This window comes from Entelurus aequoreus, linkage group LG09, assembly GCF_033978785.1.
Source record: "Entelurus aequoreus isolate RoL-2023_Sb linkage group LG09, RoL_Eaeq_v1.1, whole genome shotgun sequence".
In the NCBI taxonomy this organism is placed as follows: Eukaryota; Metazoa; Chordata; class Actinopteri; order Syngnathiformes; family Syngnathidae; genus Entelurus; species Entelurus aequoreus.
The window spans coordinates 24,488,335-24,505,146 of NC_084739.1; the positions used below are offsets into that span (position 1 = coordinate 24,488,335).

Here is a 16,812-nt window from a genome sequence, read left to right on the forward strand (position 1 = left end):
ACAATATCCAAAACAATTGGTGGGTAAACTTGAGTGACAGATTGCTGCAATATGTTTCACCCACAAAGAAAAGTCTACAATCACAATGAAAATGTGTTTGGAAATTTTATCTAACACCTTTTGAGTTCTGGTTAAACAATTAGAAATAGAAATATGTGTATTGTCCTGTTTTTTTCTGTAATAAATGCATAGTTTATAGTATCTTTTTACAAAAATATCAAAGAAAACATGCAGCCATGGCACATTAACTTTTGCATTTGTCGGATAGCCATTAACCACCCACTGTTCATACCCACTGTTCCACATCAAAATTCCTGTCATGTCTTACGAATAGAACAATGCAAGAATGGTGCAAAAATTAAGCTTTTTCTTTTAAATCATCTGCTTAATGCGATGCCTTATGGCTTAAAAATGATTTATTGTGTAATGTTTCCTCACCATGAGTAAGACTAAGCCACTAAATTAAAGTTTGACACAATAGTTTTATTTAAGAAAAAGTGTTTGTGGTTTTTTTGCAACAGTTTGCTGTGGACAACTTTCTCTACAGTTTTAATAACAAGGTTTTCCTTTAGATAAAATAAACAACAAATGCCACATAAAGCAGTCAAGAGCTGTACATGTCTAAATAAATTGTTCAATATTTAGAGTTGTATCAATATTGAATATGAAAGAAAATGCTTGAACTTTGAACTTTTCCTGGTTTTGGTATTTTGTATTGTTTTTGTGTTTGTGTTACACACGTTCATTTCTGCACAGTAAATTCGTAACACATTTTTTGTATCTATTACCTTCAACTTTTATAAAAGTAGTAAGTCCTGCATGTCCGCCACATAGGACAATGGAAACATTTTTGTCAGTAATTTAAAATTATGTATGTTACATCGCAATCTAGTGATTAGACACTTGTGTTTGTTAAAAAAACAAAACATCATAATAACTTACTTTTTTGTGCACATACATGCTGGTTGACATGGTGGACATTTTAGCAAGTACTGTAAATTGGCCAAACTGGAAAAGCCCTCTTGACAGTACAACATGTTTTATTTATGTTTTGCTTTTTTGAGTGTTTTACTTAAAGGGGAACTTTTTTTTTTTTCTTTTAGAAATGTTGCCCATCATCCGCAATTCCTAATTGAGAAAAGAACACATGTTTTTATCTTTTATGTAAAAAAAAATGCTTGTAAGAGTCGGCTAATAACGCAGGTAATGGGGTTACAATCCATTCTGCTTATAGAGTACACCTAAAAATCACCCAAAAACATCCAACACTGTTTTGTATACATGATGTAAGTATGAATGTAATGTAGTAACAGGCACATAATGATAACATGCAATATTTACAATGTTTTAGTCATACCAAAGACTATAAAAATGGGACCCATTACCTCCTTGCTTGGCACTCAGCATCAAGGGATGGAATTGGGGGTTTAATCACCAAAAATGATTCCCGGGCGCGGCCACCGCTGCTGCTCACTGCTCCCCTCACCTCCCAGGGGGTGAGGGTGATGGGTCAAATGCAGAGGATAATCTCACCACACCTAGTGTGTGTGTGTGACAATCAGTGGTACTTTAACTTTAAATTAAAGGCATTACCGTACTTCGTTTTTGGGCGCACTGATTACACATAGCTCATAAATTCAGAATAATCCCCACTCCTCAGACAAAAAATGCTTCCTAGTTATGTTGCAATGGTTTTATGCTACGTTCCATTTGTTGAGTGCCAAGTTGAAAGCCATATATTATCAAGTATGTTCTAGACCTAAAATCACTTCATATTCTCTACTGCTCGCTAGTGTTACCATATCTGAGTTACTGCGTAGAAATATGGGGAAATAACTACAAAAGTACACTTCATTCATTAACGGTGTTACAAAAAAGATCAGTTAGAATAATACATAATGTTGGATATAGAGAACATACAAACCCTTTATTTATTAAATCAAAAATACTGAAATTCCACGACATAGTGAATTTGCAAACAGCTAAAATTATACACAAAGCAAACTATAACCTGCTACCCAAGAATATACAACAATTCTTATCAAAAAAAGAGGAGAAATATAATCTTAGAGAAAAATGTAATTTAAAACATTTGTATGCACGTACAACACTTAAGACCGTCAGTATATCAGTATGTGGAATTAAATTATGGAATGGATTAAGCAAAGAAATCAAACAAAGTACTAACATGATCCACTTCAAGAAACTCTTCAAACTTAAAGTGTTTACAAAGTAGAAAGAAGAAGAACCATGATAAACATTCTGAATTTATTTCATCCATCCATTCATTTTCAAAATAATCTTACTCATCTCACTATATGAAAAGTAATTTACTACACTGACTATTATTTATTTATTCTTATTGTGATTACTTATGGAGTATATTGTGAATAAATTGAGAACAGGAAGTAAACAAAAGTTTTAGCAACTGTTATGTAAAAGAAAAGGGGTAGGATTAAATAAGCTCTGCTTCTTCCTACTCCTTTTCGAACATGTTGAAAAGAGAAACTGGAAATTGTGATGTATCATGTTGTATGCTTGTATGTTTGAAATAAATTCAGACTCAAACTCAAATTCAAGTACATATAACGTGTGGATATTTAAAGTTAACACTGCCCTAGTGGTCTAAGTAGCAGGGCGAACAAAAATGATGTATCACAACGCCAGAAAAGTAGTTCCTCTGTGTTAGCTCGTACAATAACTATGTTGCTATAGCTAGGTTAATATGCAGGTAACTGCACGTAAATGGAGCGTTGTATGATGCAATTAAAAGACAAATAAATGTGTGTTCTTAATAGTGATTGTGGATGATGAGGGGGGGAAAAGCAGTTCCCCATTAAGGCGGTGAAATGTTTGTCCTTTCACAGTGGAGAGCAATGCATTATTTATTGGGTAGGAGAATATAAAGGAAAACATCACTTCTTACAGCTCAAATAGTCTTTTACATCAAACGTATTAAAAAATTCAAAGCGATTATGATTCAAATAAAAAAATAAATCTCTACCAGGGCGTTTTCTCTGGCGGCCATAACAGCGTCGACTAGTCCTTTAAATCCCTGACGTCACCATGTCACTTTTTCCTCCACGTTGGCCGCACATGCGCAGAAGGCACGATCACCTGCGCGAACAAGGAAGTCAATAGAGAGCACTCGATGTGAAAACAAAAATACTTCTCTCCCGACCGACTGTCGTCGTCTTCTCGTCAACTTTCAGCAACGTCGGCGAGACAAGATGTTCAAGAAACTCAAGCAGAAGATAAACGAGGAGCAGTTGCCGCAGAGGAGCGCACAGACTCCACCACAGGCCCAGGTTAGTTGTTGTGTAGCTCAGAGCTAACACCTAGCTAGGCTAACACCGGTTTACTGACTGGACTAGCAGTCAAATCTTGTTTTAATGTTTCGATTTATCTCCATCGCCTTGCTCACTTTGATGTCATCTTTGCCCCCTTTTTAATTTTAGCTGTCCTTTTGCTTATTCGCAAACGCTAGCATCGTGCTAACAACCCTCAAGCTGATCTGACATAGCAGATCTGCAGGTTTTCTCTACGCTTGCAGAAACAATACCAACTGCGTAGTCTTGTTGTTGTCCTAAACAAGTTGCAGTTAATAGAGGAGGGATGGATGAATACTTTTGTTACTGACTCTATGTGCGTGACTCAACTGCTTGCTGTCTGCGAGCTGCACGTCAAGTGGATTTGGGCTGGCAGCTTTATTTGACACATGGAAATCCCGTCGGTGCACGACAGCTGCCTGCAGGATATAAGTATACTCGAAGACTTTAAAGTGCCTATTATTGACACTACATAAAAGGGAGCAGACTGAAGCTTATTGCAAACCGCTACAAAACTTGTCAGTGTACCTGTCAAAGCTCTTAAAGTTAAAAATTAATCCAATCCAATCCACTTTATTTATATAGCACATTTAAACAACAAAATGTTTCCAGTGCTGCACAACAATATTAAAAACAATATTCAAATATTATCCTTAGCTCCACCAATGACTGAATAAAAACGGAAAATGAATACATATAAAACCAATATAAAAAAACTATTTAAAATAAATATGATTAAAAACGATTTTAAAGGGTAAAACCAATTGAAACAGTAAATATAAATCAAAACTTTAAAAACACAGAGGACCACACAACTCACGTAGTGTTAAAAGCCAGAGAATAAAAGTGGGTCTTAAGACGAGACTGAAATCACTCCACTGTGGGAGCAGTTCGAACATGGAGGGGCAGAGTGTTCCAGAGCTTAGGGCCGAAACAGAGAAGGCCCTATCTCCCCTGGTTTTAAGTCTGGTCTTGGGCACTACGAGCTGGAGCTGGCTCTCGGACCTCAGAGCGCGCAGGATTGTAAATTTGGATGAGGTCCGAGATATACTGAGGTGCCAGTCCATGTAAAGCTTTAAAAACAAACAGCAAGGTTTTAAAATCAATTCTAAGATGAACAGGGAGCCAGTGCAAACTCTCAAAAATTGGGGTTATATGCTGGCGTTTCCTGGCCCCTGTTAAAAGTCGTGCTGCCGCGTTCTGGACTAACTGCAACCGGGAGAGAGCTTTTTGGCTAATGCCAGCATAAAGTGCATTGCCGTAGTCCAGGCGACTTGAAATAAAAGCATGCACAAATTGTTCAAAAAGGTTAAAAGATAAAAACGGTTTTACCTTTGCTAAAAGACGAAGATGTTAAAAACACGATTTTAAAACGCCATTGACTTGTTTGTCAAGTTTAAAATCGCTGTCTATAGTGACGCCAAGGCTGGTGACTTTGGGACGCACATCATTTTGCAATGGTCCCAAGTCAGTGAGGGCCGGACCAAAAACTAAAATTTCAGTTTTTCCCTCATTCATTATTAAAAAATTCTGGGCTAACCAAGCCTTGACGTCGCATAGACAGTTGAGAAGGGATGTCAGGGGGCCGTGGCCTTTTGAAATCGGCATATAAATTTGTCAGTCAGTTAAAGTTAAAGTACCAATGATTGTCACACGCACAGTAGGTGTGGTGAAATTACCCTCTGCATTTGACCCATCCCCTTGTTCCGCCCCATGGGAGGTGAGGGTAGCAGTGAGCAGCAGCGGTAAACGCGCCCGGGAATCATTTTGGTGATTTAACCCCCAATTCCAACCCTTGATGCTGAGTGCCAAGCAGGGAGGTAATGGGTCCCTAGGCCTGGGCGATATATCGAATATACTCGATATATCGCGGGTTTGTCTCTGTGCGATATAGAAAATGACTATATCGTGATATTCGAGTATACGTCCCCACGCAGTTGCTTTTAGCTGCGGGCATTACACTACAGGGGTTTCTCACTCTTTTTAATCTCTGCTTCTCGCAGAGAGATAAAAAGAGCGCACCTTTTGGCAACTCGAGAACAGTTTTGATTTGGGCTTAAATGGTAAACAACTCAAATGAATGTTTTATCCAAATGCATACATATGTCCAAATGTGGCCAAGTAGACGCATTGTGGGTTTCCTGGATGTCGTTTACATCACTAATAGAAAAATCTAAAGAAGAGAATCCCTCTGCCCTCTTCCACTTGTTTTTTAAATATATAAATCGCCCACTTAAATATCTCCTCTTCTATTCTACGACTCTCTCGTCATTTGGAATGTCTATTGTGATTCCCTTCCTGATTCGATGACCCGCCCTATCTTGCCTGTCCCTAATGTTTTGCCTTAATCTCAACCAATCATGACTCATCATAGTAAACAACCAACCAATCATGGATGCTCTTATATGTGCAAGCATGTCTTGGAAGGAGGAAGGGGAGGGTTTTAGTAGCCCATGAGAGGGAGTGAGGAGCGGGGGCGAATCATGGAACACAACAAATAAGCGGTGTTTGGTCATTTTAACGTGGAATAAATTATATCGATATTACAATATTTTCTTAATTCATATCTTGTTTAAAAATATATCGATATATCTTACAAACTCGATATATCGCCCAGCCTTAGGCTCAGCTTTGCCACGGCGCTTGTGCCTGCAATGTTTGTGCTGTTGAGTAAGGTGTATGGAAGTATTATTGTAGCAAAATTATTTGCAAACTTGTATCTCAATCTGTGCGCGTGTAATCCAATTCGCATGTGTGTGTACTAATTTGTGCGTCTGTATATCAATCCGGGTATGTGTGTTTTAGATCCGCGTACATGTGTTTTAAGTTGTCTGTGTCCCTAATCAAAAAGAACCCTCGATAGGCTGTCTACCTTCACGTGACTTTTGCAACACTTCTGATTTTGCATTAAGAAGTGCGTGCGTGTAATATAATCTGCGTGTGCGTATCTGAGGTGTACCTACATTTAACCAACCACGGAAGACACTACACAATTTACACCAATCAGAAACAATGTACAGCTGAGGTGCTTCAAAAAGAGAGACGCCAAGACTCGCCTTACGTTGTTTCTGATTGGTTAAATTGCGTAGTGTCTTCCGTGATGGTTAAATGTAGGCCCAGTGGATTGATGGCTTGGTCTGGGATTGGTTATTTCAGTCTGTCTGTACAGCGAATTGAACGTGTAAAAAGAGTTGTCTGTCTGTAACTTCCCCTTGCCTTTCCTTATACTCACCCCTAGTTGGCGCCTTGCAGCCACTGGTCATGTGATTCTGCTTTGAAGTCAACAACAAACTTGAACACTTGCTCAGAGTTGAAATCTTCACGCTTTGAACATGACAGTCACGCAATTTAACAATTTTTGTTTAATCTGACATCACATGGACAATGATAAGACCTTCTGGAGGAAAGTTCTGTGGTCAGATGAAACAAAAATTGAGCAGATTGGACAAAATACCCAGCAATATGTTTAGAGGAGAAAAGGTGAGGCCTTTAATCCCAGGAACACCATGCATACGGTCAAGCATGGTGGTGGTAGTATTATGGGCCTGTTTTGCTGCCAATGGAACTGGTGCTTTACAGAGAGTAAATGGCACAATGAAAAAGGAGGATTACCTCCAAATTTTTCAGGACAACCTAAAATCATCAGCCCAGAGGTTGGGTTTTGGGCGCAGTTGGGTGTTCCAACAGGACAATGACGCCAAACACACGTCAAAAGTGGTAAATAAATGGCTAAATCAGGCAAGAATTAAGAGAAATCAGGCTAGAATTAAGGTTTTAGATTGGCCTTCCCAAAGTTCTGACAAATTTAGATTATTGCAATCAGTTGATAAAACATTGTCCTTTACAATTATAAAAGCTTTTACAAAAATCTACTACTCTGCTTGCATGTCAGCAGACTGGGGTAGATCCTGCTGAAATCCTGTGTATTGAATGAATAGAGAATCGTTTTGAATCGGGAAAAATCGTTTTTGAATCGAGATTCGTGTTGAATTTTTAAAAAAAAATCGATTTTGAATCGAATCGTGACCCCAAGAATCGATATTGAATCGAATCGTGGGACACCCAAAGATTCACAGCCCTAATGGCTACCAAAAGCACCTTATTGCAGTGAAACTTGTCAAGGGACATGTAACCAAATATTAACATTACTGTATGTATACTTTTGACCCAGCAGATTTGGTCACATTTTCAGTAGTATAAATTCATAAAAGAACCAAACTTCATGAATGTTTTTTGTGACCAACAAGTATGTGTTCCAATCACTCTATCACAAGTACATATTCCGTACAATTGACCACTAAATGGTAACACCCGAATAAGTTTTTCAACGTGTTTAAGTCGGGATCCATGTTAATCAAGTCATGGTTTAGGGATGTCACGGTATGAAAATGTCTTGCCATGGCTATTGTCACCAAAATTATCATGGTTATCATAATATTGCGGTATTTTTAAATGTTTTGAAAAAGTACTTATACTGAAATCTTTTAACTAAGTTTTATTTAAAAAAAACAAATAACACATTCAAAGTGATATACTTATCTAGAAGAAACATTATTGTTGGTAACTGTTATGTACCTCAAGTAGAAATTGAATGTGCATATGAAAGCAACATAAGCATTTTTAACAGAGTAATATGGTAGAAACTAAAAAACAAAAATGAATGTAAAAAAAAATGTGCAAGATAGCACATGAGGGCCAAAAGATGTAAGTGCACTTTTTGTCCTAGTATACCACAATAGTGTTCATATATGAGAGATCTAGCCTTACACATATCAGAGAATACCTCTGTAAATAAAGGAAAAGCAAATGTGTTATTATTTTTATTAGATGCTAATTGTTGTGACACACAAACCCTAATGTTACACTTGTAAAAACAAAACACGTTGCAGTGTTTCTGTTCGGATTTGTTTTTACCACTAAGTTTTAAAAGTAACGTAAAGTAGCAGCTGTCATTAAACAGCACAAAACACAAACAGAAGTACATTTTGCTCTGCTACAGAATGTATTGTGTGCACACATAACTTGCTCTCACCGATAGCGACCAATAACAAGTAGCTAATGTAACAATTAAGAGTAACTATAAGAACGTTTGATGGACAAACGATGACATATTCATTTTTCAACACTTTCCATCATGCATCCAGCTACAAGTTGACTTACCTTGCACTCGCTGTATAGTTGTCAATAGTGGTCCTGTAGATCAGTGCTCCCCAACCTTTTAGTAACTGCGGACCGGGGGGGGGGGTGTATGGTATATACAGTATATATATATATATATTTTTTGTCATAAAAAAATACAATCATGTGTGCTTATGGACTGTATCCCTGCAGACTGTATTGATCTATATTGATATATAATGTAGGAACCAGAAATATTAATAACAGAAAGAAACAACCAATCTATCCACGGACCGGTACCGGGCCGTGGCCCGGTGGTTGGGGACCACTGCCGTAGTGGCTCATGTTCGAAGTGTTGCCCTCCTTCGCGGGGACTTTGTTCATGCATTTTTTGCAGATGCTCACAATCCTCAATTATTTTACCCTCAGCATTCTTTATGAATCTAAAATATATCCACACTTCAGATTTGGTCTTTTTACTAGAAGGGAAAATCTGCATAGCGAGGTCTGTCTAATCGTTTTTCGCCATGTTTTGTCAAGCCAAACATTGCAAACGCCGCTGGTGCGCATGCGCCATCTTCGGAGGAGCGGTTGTTGCTAGTTTCCAGGAGAATGAGCAATGTCCTTCAATGCATTATAAAATGACTGATTTTTAATAGCTACATTTTTAAATGGTATTACTAGCTATCTGGATTTTTACTGCGGTTTATCGTTACATTCCTAAGCAGGGATCTGCAACCTTTACTATCAAGAGACATTTTGCTGCCTCTTCCACTAGTTTGCCTACACTCGTACAGCCACAGCTTCCAGTGTTTTTGGACCAAGTACTAATTAAAGACTGTAGTTATTTGCTTTTGTAGAACACGCACCTGGCGACTTTAGGGGAATTGAGGCCGTAATTTACACATTTACTGTATGCATTATGTGGAAACATTCCAGGAACAATTAGTTCACCCTCCAACTCTTCTCAAATATTTTCTTTTACATCCCCCCTAGGAAAAAAAACCCACATTTTGTGCCCCCCCACACACTCTCCACCGGGACTATAAATGGTATAATTTGTCTATAAAATTGTTAGAACTATACCTCTGCATAACATGCATAACAACAACTGCATAGCCGCAAGCCCCCCCCCCCCCCCCCCCCCCCCCCCCCCCCACACACACACACACACACACACTGTTTAAGAAGGAGTCCAACTGCACAGTATTTTTAATAGGGACCAAGAATAATGGAATGACGTGCAAATACAAACTGCCAATAGGAAGCAGTTACACATTCCATTCCCATTATAACACAAACGTTACAATTGTATCAATCAACAGACACCTAGTAAGCCTATTCTAGTCAGTTGTTGATGTTTATTTAAATAATATGTTTAGTATTTTGTCAAAATAAAGACAAACCATTTTTTTCATAGGCGAGTCCTGGAGATCGACGGAGCAGCCAAACCCCCCCATTATTTGATGGTGATCCCTCTCCCAGTGATAGAGAGGTGAGCAGTGACAGTTATTTATATACTCTGATCACCTTCTTTTTACCTGAAAGTACAATGTTTTGTTTTGTGCTGAGCTACCTTAATAACAACAATCACCCAGCTAATAAATGCATCCACCCTGCAGTCCTTAAATAATTCAAGGATGTTGCCATTCTTTAACTATTTAACCTAAATCATCAGATTAGATGTGCACTTTCTCCATTGTGTGTTCCAAATGTTCTGTATAATAGCACTTAATTCATTACAGTCATCATAAGGATTTCCTACTGTGGCAAAGCAAGAATTATTGGAATGAAAAGCCAACATTTAATTGAGGGATGAACCATTTTGTTTGACAAGAAAGAGGCCGATCATTGTCAAATATGATTCAACCAAGCTTGCTAATACATTATACGTGGAATATTAGGTGTTTTTCTATTATAATGCCCACCCACATGATAATGTTTGACAACAGACCACCTTTTATGTATACTGAATGTATATGAATAATTCATGCAACCTCAAGTGTTTTCTTTCAATGGTGAGTTGTTGTATTTTTTTCTCTTCCAAGCAGTCTCTTTTTGCGGACAAGTCTGAGGTAGATGGATGAAGGATGTTGCTGCACCCTACTCATAGGATTGGAGATGTTTTAGCAGTGTGGTGTGTTATGTGTATTAGTACACCAAACACTAGAGTAGTGCTGGTGCCCCTCAGGGTTGTGTTCCTCCTCTACTTAAACGCATCCTTAGGGAAGCGGCCAAGAGTGGCTTTGTAATTTGGGTCCTTAAGGTTTCAAGGTTTTTCATTATAGCTGTAGTCATTTTTCACCTCACAGATCTTTAACACTTTGACATCTTTGGAAGTGTATTCTCATATTGATCGTTGAAGAGGAAATTAGGTTTTTTAAAATTGTATTTTTATTTATTTCTACCCTGAAGTGCAACATTATTAATGGCTGCCAAAACCTGCTCAACTTTAAAGACCACACACTGAGATGTCAAACTGTTACTCATGACATTGACGTTTACTGAGTGATTCACATTCACGCTTTTCATGTTTTCCTTGCTTTCATTCTAGCACAGACAATGGAACCTCTAAGGTTGTACAAAATATGTTTCGAGGTGCTGGGTGACCTCTGATTTTTTGGGAAGCAAGTTTACCTTTAGAACATAATGCACATAGTTCTTATCATACAACATCAATTATTAACAGCTGTACAAAAAAAGTTAACCACACTTAATTTTAAAGCAAAACAACAATACAACATTGATGCAGTCATTCCTGTCACATATGCATATTATACATGTATCTTTTTCAAGAATAAAAATAAGTTAACATTGGTAAAAAAAAATTGCTTGAGACTCACCCCTCTTTAGGAATAAGTGTTGTGAAAAAGCCCAACGTGCAGAGTTAATAGGTTCCTGAGCTGAGGTCACATGAGATATGCTGACATGTCATGTTGTAATAGTGGTTTGAATTTTCAGTGTATTTGAAAGCATATTTTTTCATAATATTTTCAAATCACACGACTTCAGGTACACTCAACTTTAGAGGTTCCACTGTAGCCCCTTCCCCCTCTGAAACTTTCTTCTTTCTATCACACTCCCCCACAGCGCTGTTCCACTCTCATGGTGTTGTTTTTTTCTCATTACTCTGTGTGTTCCTCTCCTCTCCCCCCACCTTTCGACCGGTTACTGCACTGACGGGGGTCAGGTGCTGGCCGGGATGATAGCAGAACCCGCTTTTCTCTCTGAGTATACTATCTTTGCTCTGGACCATTCAAAACGACACAAAACGGCCGAGGTAGCCAGTGTGGTGAGTTTGTCCTCACGCTCTGCCTCTTCTTCCTCCGCATCTCTACTGCTCCTTCTCCTCCTCCTGCCCTGGTCCTTCTTTGACTCCACCTCCTTTGGACAACCAGTAGTGGGCTTTGGCCCTCATAGGGAAAGAAAGCTTGTTTCCTGCTCTCCTGTCGCTCGTTTCCTTTTGGATGTAGTAACAAGAAGGCATCTCCTGTCAATGCTAACTCTGCATCTGATGGGAGTTCTGGCTTCCATTGTGGTATAGAAGCCGCTCTGCTTTCTGACGTATGTTTTACGGCCCTTTGTTATTATGACCTGTCACAAAATGTTCCCCTTGTCTTTTGCCCTTAGTTGCTTGCCTTTCCGACCCCCAAAGACATTCTCTTTGGTTGCCTTATGGCACTTGTCCCCCCTTTCCATACGTTTGTTTATTTAGCCTGAAGAGTGTATATACAGAGTATAACACAGGCTTTGTTGCTGTTTGTTTACACAGTCTGATTTAAGTAAACACATAGATAAAAGTGTCTTTGTAATTGCGCTCTCTGCATTAGTAAAACTTTCAGCAAACACTTTAGACACACTTGTAAACTCTAAGGAGGTCAAATACAATACTTAATCCGTATCATAAATTCTATCTTCACAAAGATACTTCCTCTCTTGTAGCCCCGCTATATAATATAATTAAGTTACTAACAATACAAAACAACATTTTTAATAGTTATTTTGGTATACCATAGTCTTGGTTCTTAGCTTTCTTTGAGTCATGGACACTTATGAATCCGATAAAATCCAGAAATATTCACACGTGGGGTGGGGTAGGGGGTGGAGGGGTGGGTGCGGGGGGATGCTCTCAAAAGTACGTCCATCATTATACTTAATAATTGCAGTATGTACATGCTTGTATTGTGGGTAACTAGACTTAGCTTGAAAGGCCTTGTCGCTAACAGGTGTGTGCATGTGTGTTTGTGTGTGTATGTGTGTATGGCAGGTTGCTAATGAAAAACCTCTTTCACACAGAGATGACATAACATGTATTTATTGGAGCTGTGACAATAAATCTGTCATTTAGCCGCTTGTGTCTTTCAAGCAGAATCCAGAAATGTAGGATAGTGCTACAACGCAGCATTCCAAAATCAGATAATGAGATCATAGTCTGAGGTATGAAATGCTTGTTGGACTGTGACAATTCCTTTGGACACACAGAGGCAGGAGAAGCACACCTGTCCCAGCATTCCGTTTTACAAAGGTGGCATCCTGCATCTGTTATGCCTGTGATGCTACCTCTGGAGACAAAGAGAAAGTGTCTTTCTTCAATTAGGATGAGTTTACACAAATCAACACCCCAAACAAAAGGTGGAAAAATGCTGCCTTTTATATAGACTCTGAAGGGGCTACAATCTTGTAGGATAATGGTTTTCTTTGATAAGCTCCTTCACACATTCATAATATCGCTATCATGGTCCATTTCCATCTTACCAACATTTTGTCAGTCGGTTCACTCAGTCTTGTTTTGTCAAGTTTTGTTTTGAAAGAAACTGATAACTATTTAGGATTGTGTATTAGAGTACATTCAGCACACAACATTTGTGAGTCCTGAACTCATTTATCATATGTGGGGACTCAGGCAGGAGAGGAGAGAGCCAAAGAGATGGGCTTTACTCTCCAGATGTGACACATTTATGTTTGATCACATGCAGTTAAGTAATAAAAATGCCAAACAATCATTACTAAATTAGGTTCCTATGTTTTTATTTTGAATTAGTTCACTATACTCCTTACAAGTCAATTTGGTATATTATGTATTATTTAAAAAACATTGGCACATCTCAACCAAAGAAATCATTCATAGTGTCTAAATATCTAAGTAGCATCTAATATGAAAAAAAACTTTTGCACCAAATATGTGAGGAAGGAAAGTAAAATGGTGTGGATGCCAATGAGAAGGAAGCTGGGCGAGTGAGGAGATAATTATTTGCTTAACTCTTAAATCTGATTCTAACCAGTTGACTAAACCAGCTAAGCTGCACAATGTTCTCCTTAGCCCACTTATAACCCTTGTGCTCTCTTAATACAACAGCACGCAACGCTACCAAGCATTTCTAATTCAAAAACTGACTCTGACTTGAATGAAACTGTCTGTTCGTTCCGACCTCATGGCTGCAATGTCAAATTTTAACCCTTATTGTTTGTTTGTTTTGTAGAGATGCCTTCTTTTAATGTCGTTAACCCCCTCAGTTTTTTTCTACCCCGAGTTGCATGAGGGTGCCCACTGCCCCTGCATTGCTCCCAGCAGTACTAATATTGCTCCCAGAGTAATCAGGGAGTGCCATGCTGGGTGTGGTTGACTAATTGGCCCTGGACAGTAGTTCATCTGCTATTACCGACCTCTCTCTAACAACAATGTATTTCTGCAGAGTGCCTCTAAAGGGCCCAACAGGTCACCCAGAGGAAGCATCAATGGGGATGGGAATGCGTCTCCTCATGTGCGTTAACACCCACTCTGATCCATCTTCTTCATACTTAATGTAAATACATTTAATAACAAGCTGTGTTTGTGTGCTATTTATTCAGAGAGAAGAACCACAGTCTTTTGCCCAAAAACTACAGCTGAAAGTTCCCTCAATGGAGTCCTTAATTCGAAGTAGCGCCAGCCGGGCTGAACATCTATTTCGCTCTTCCTCTAAAGAAAGCCTGGTTCGGAGCTCTTCTCGCGAATCCTTGACAAATCTGGGGGAAAACGAGGCCACCAGCGCCTCCACATACGACCCACCATCGGATATCGAGAGCGAGGCTGAGGAGGCACCAGGAAGCACGGCGACTTACTCCAAAGAGCAGCTGCTGCACCGTTTGGTCAAAGTGGAGGCGAGCTTGGGGAAGTACCGTGGGAAGTACTCAGAGGTTAGCCCCCTTTTTAAGTGATTGTATTGTCAATCTGCTGACTGGTTCATTTACTTAACCACTTCTTTTTTACCCTGCAGCTGGTAACTGCATATCGAACAGTGCAACGAGATAAAGAAAAAACACAGGTATTTTCTTCCGACAAATATTAGTCACCCCACAGTTGTCTTATTTGTACATGTTTTCAAATGATGGAAGAGGTACCGGAACTTATTATGAGTACATGTCTGCTTTCATTGCCCAAGGCCATCCTAAGTCAAAGTCAAGACAAAGCTCTCCGCCGAATAGGAGAACTACGGGAGGTTAGGCCACAATGAGAACATAATTGCATTTCAAGATCAATAGTCCATTTTTATTTTTTCATGATTTCTGTCTGACTTGATGAAGTCAAACCATTAAATGTTTTTTAGGAGTTGCAAATGGACCAGCAGGCAAAGAAACACCTTCAGGATGAGTTTGATGCTGCACTGGAAGAAAAAGATCAGATGATTACTGTCCTCCAAACTCAGGTAACCGTCTCGGCATGTCATGTAGATTACAAAGCAGCGGGGCAGTGTTAACTGTGGTTAACCTCATACTCATGTTACATTAGTTCCACGCTTCTTTGTTTTTTAATTATATGATTTTGCAATGTTCCGATCATGCCAGTTCATGCACATTCAACCTATCCCTGCCAATTATGCACGCTTAGCAATTTTGTCCAATGCCCGCAACTTCCCTGCACATTTTAGCTAATCGAATATGACCCTGAGTAGTGCTCACATCAACTATCTAATCAAAAAGCATATATTTGTTTCTTGTGTAGACTGGCCAGAAACGGCAACATGTAACAATAGCTCAACCACGTAGTTCTCAAACGGCAAACGCCTTTCCGTTTGCCATCAACAATGCTAAGCGTTCTGGGGAGTATAGAAAAAAAAAGTAGTAGAAAAACATTTAGCAACACAGTACAGTTGTTTAACCGAGATTTTTTCATTTATTTAAACTTTAATTATTCTGGTGAGGCAATAATAGTATATTCTCATTTGCAATGAAGACCTGGCAAAGAGGCAGCATTTACATTGATAGAGATGTTGATGTGTTACGATAAACTCATAGTCTCCAATTTACAAATTTTTTGAGATTTTTTAGAGCGCTTAGCAATTTACGGATATTTTTAGCATACGTAGGGATAAACTATGTGCAATGTGTTGCAGCATTAAAGGGGCTGTTTTTAACCCTTACATGGTTGCCTCGTTGGCGCTAACTTTCCAAAGTATTGTAAGCATTGTATCTTGCCTGCTTTTGACTTTTAGCACGTAATAACATACACGCATTAGCTTTATGTGTTGTCAGTTAATTGGAGGAGTTTAGCTACTAAATTGACTATGAACATATAGCAATGTATGACAATAACATGACTGCAAATTGTTAGATGTTTCTCTGGGACTGCTTTTGTGTGTATGCTCGCATTTCGGGCATGTACGTGTAGACGAGATCACGGTGAGTGATAGCCATGAACGCCAGACTAATTCTTTGGGCCAACGAGCAATTCTCATTCAATATAATAAGTAATGGTAAAAAATATAGACAAAAATGTTATCTACTTCTTTGCTTAATCCATTCTATAATTTAATTCCACCTACTGATAAGTGTTGTACGTGCATACAAGTGTTTTAAATTAGATTTTTCTCTAAAATCATCTTAAATTACTAATGGTAACATAAGATGATGGATGATGTTATTTTTTTTGGTTTGCAAAATTTAACTTAGAGCAGGCCTGGGCAATTATTTTGACTCAGGGGCCACATTTAGAGAAAAAAATGTGTCTGGGGGCCGGTATATCTATTTTTAGGAACACTAATACAAAATCTCACAATAATGTCTGATTGAATGCTAAAAACGTCATGACAGACCGCCTTAAAAAACGTAATAGAATTTTTAAAAAATTCTATGAACGATAAAACACTGACTATTTACAAAATATGAATGTCACACCCTCTTTCGATTGACATATTTTACAATCAAGTGAAACGCAACAAAAATGCAACAAACAGTGAAATATGGATGCGAAGGGTACAAAATAAACCCACCTACAATCTGATATATCTGATATATCACTAAGCTTTAGAACTTTGTTGTGAAAATCTCCTTCCGCGTCTGTGGAAACGCTTCCCGCCCACACTGCTTGGTGCCTCGTCTGAGCTGC

At 38.7% G+C, this 16,812-nt stretch overlaps 1 protein-coding gene across 3 annotated transcripts in view; it reads left to right on the plus strand.

The window, feature by feature from the left end:
* Positions 1 to 3,080: 3,080 nt before the first annotated feature.
* The window catches only part of golga4 (golgin A4), a 44,710-nt gene continuing 30,978 nt past the window's right edge, over positions 3,081 to 16,812 (plus strand). For 2 of the 3 annotated variants that reach the window (XM_062058390.1, XM_062058391.1), the window contains exons 1-8: positions 3,081 to 3,308; positions 9,868 to 9,942; positions 11,638 to 11,739; positions 14,141 to 14,209; positions 14,298 to 14,624; positions 14,705 to 14,752; positions 14,870 to 14,926; positions 15,035 to 15,133. In XM_062058390.1, coding sequence (XP_061914374.1) covers positions 3,231 to 3,308; positions 9,868 to 9,942; positions 11,638 to 11,739; positions 14,141 to 14,209; positions 14,298 to 14,624; positions 14,705 to 14,752; positions 14,870 to 14,926; positions 15,035 to 15,133 — 855 coding nt within the window. In that variant the 5' untranslated portion in view covers positions 3,081 to 3,230. The remainder of the gene's footprint in view (positions 3,309 to 9,867; positions 9,943 to 11,637; positions 11,740 to 14,140; positions 14,210 to 14,297; positions 14,625 to 14,704; positions 14,753 to 14,869; positions 14,927 to 15,034; positions 15,134 to 16,812) is intronic. The other variant, XM_062058392.1, reaches the window with a different exon arrangement.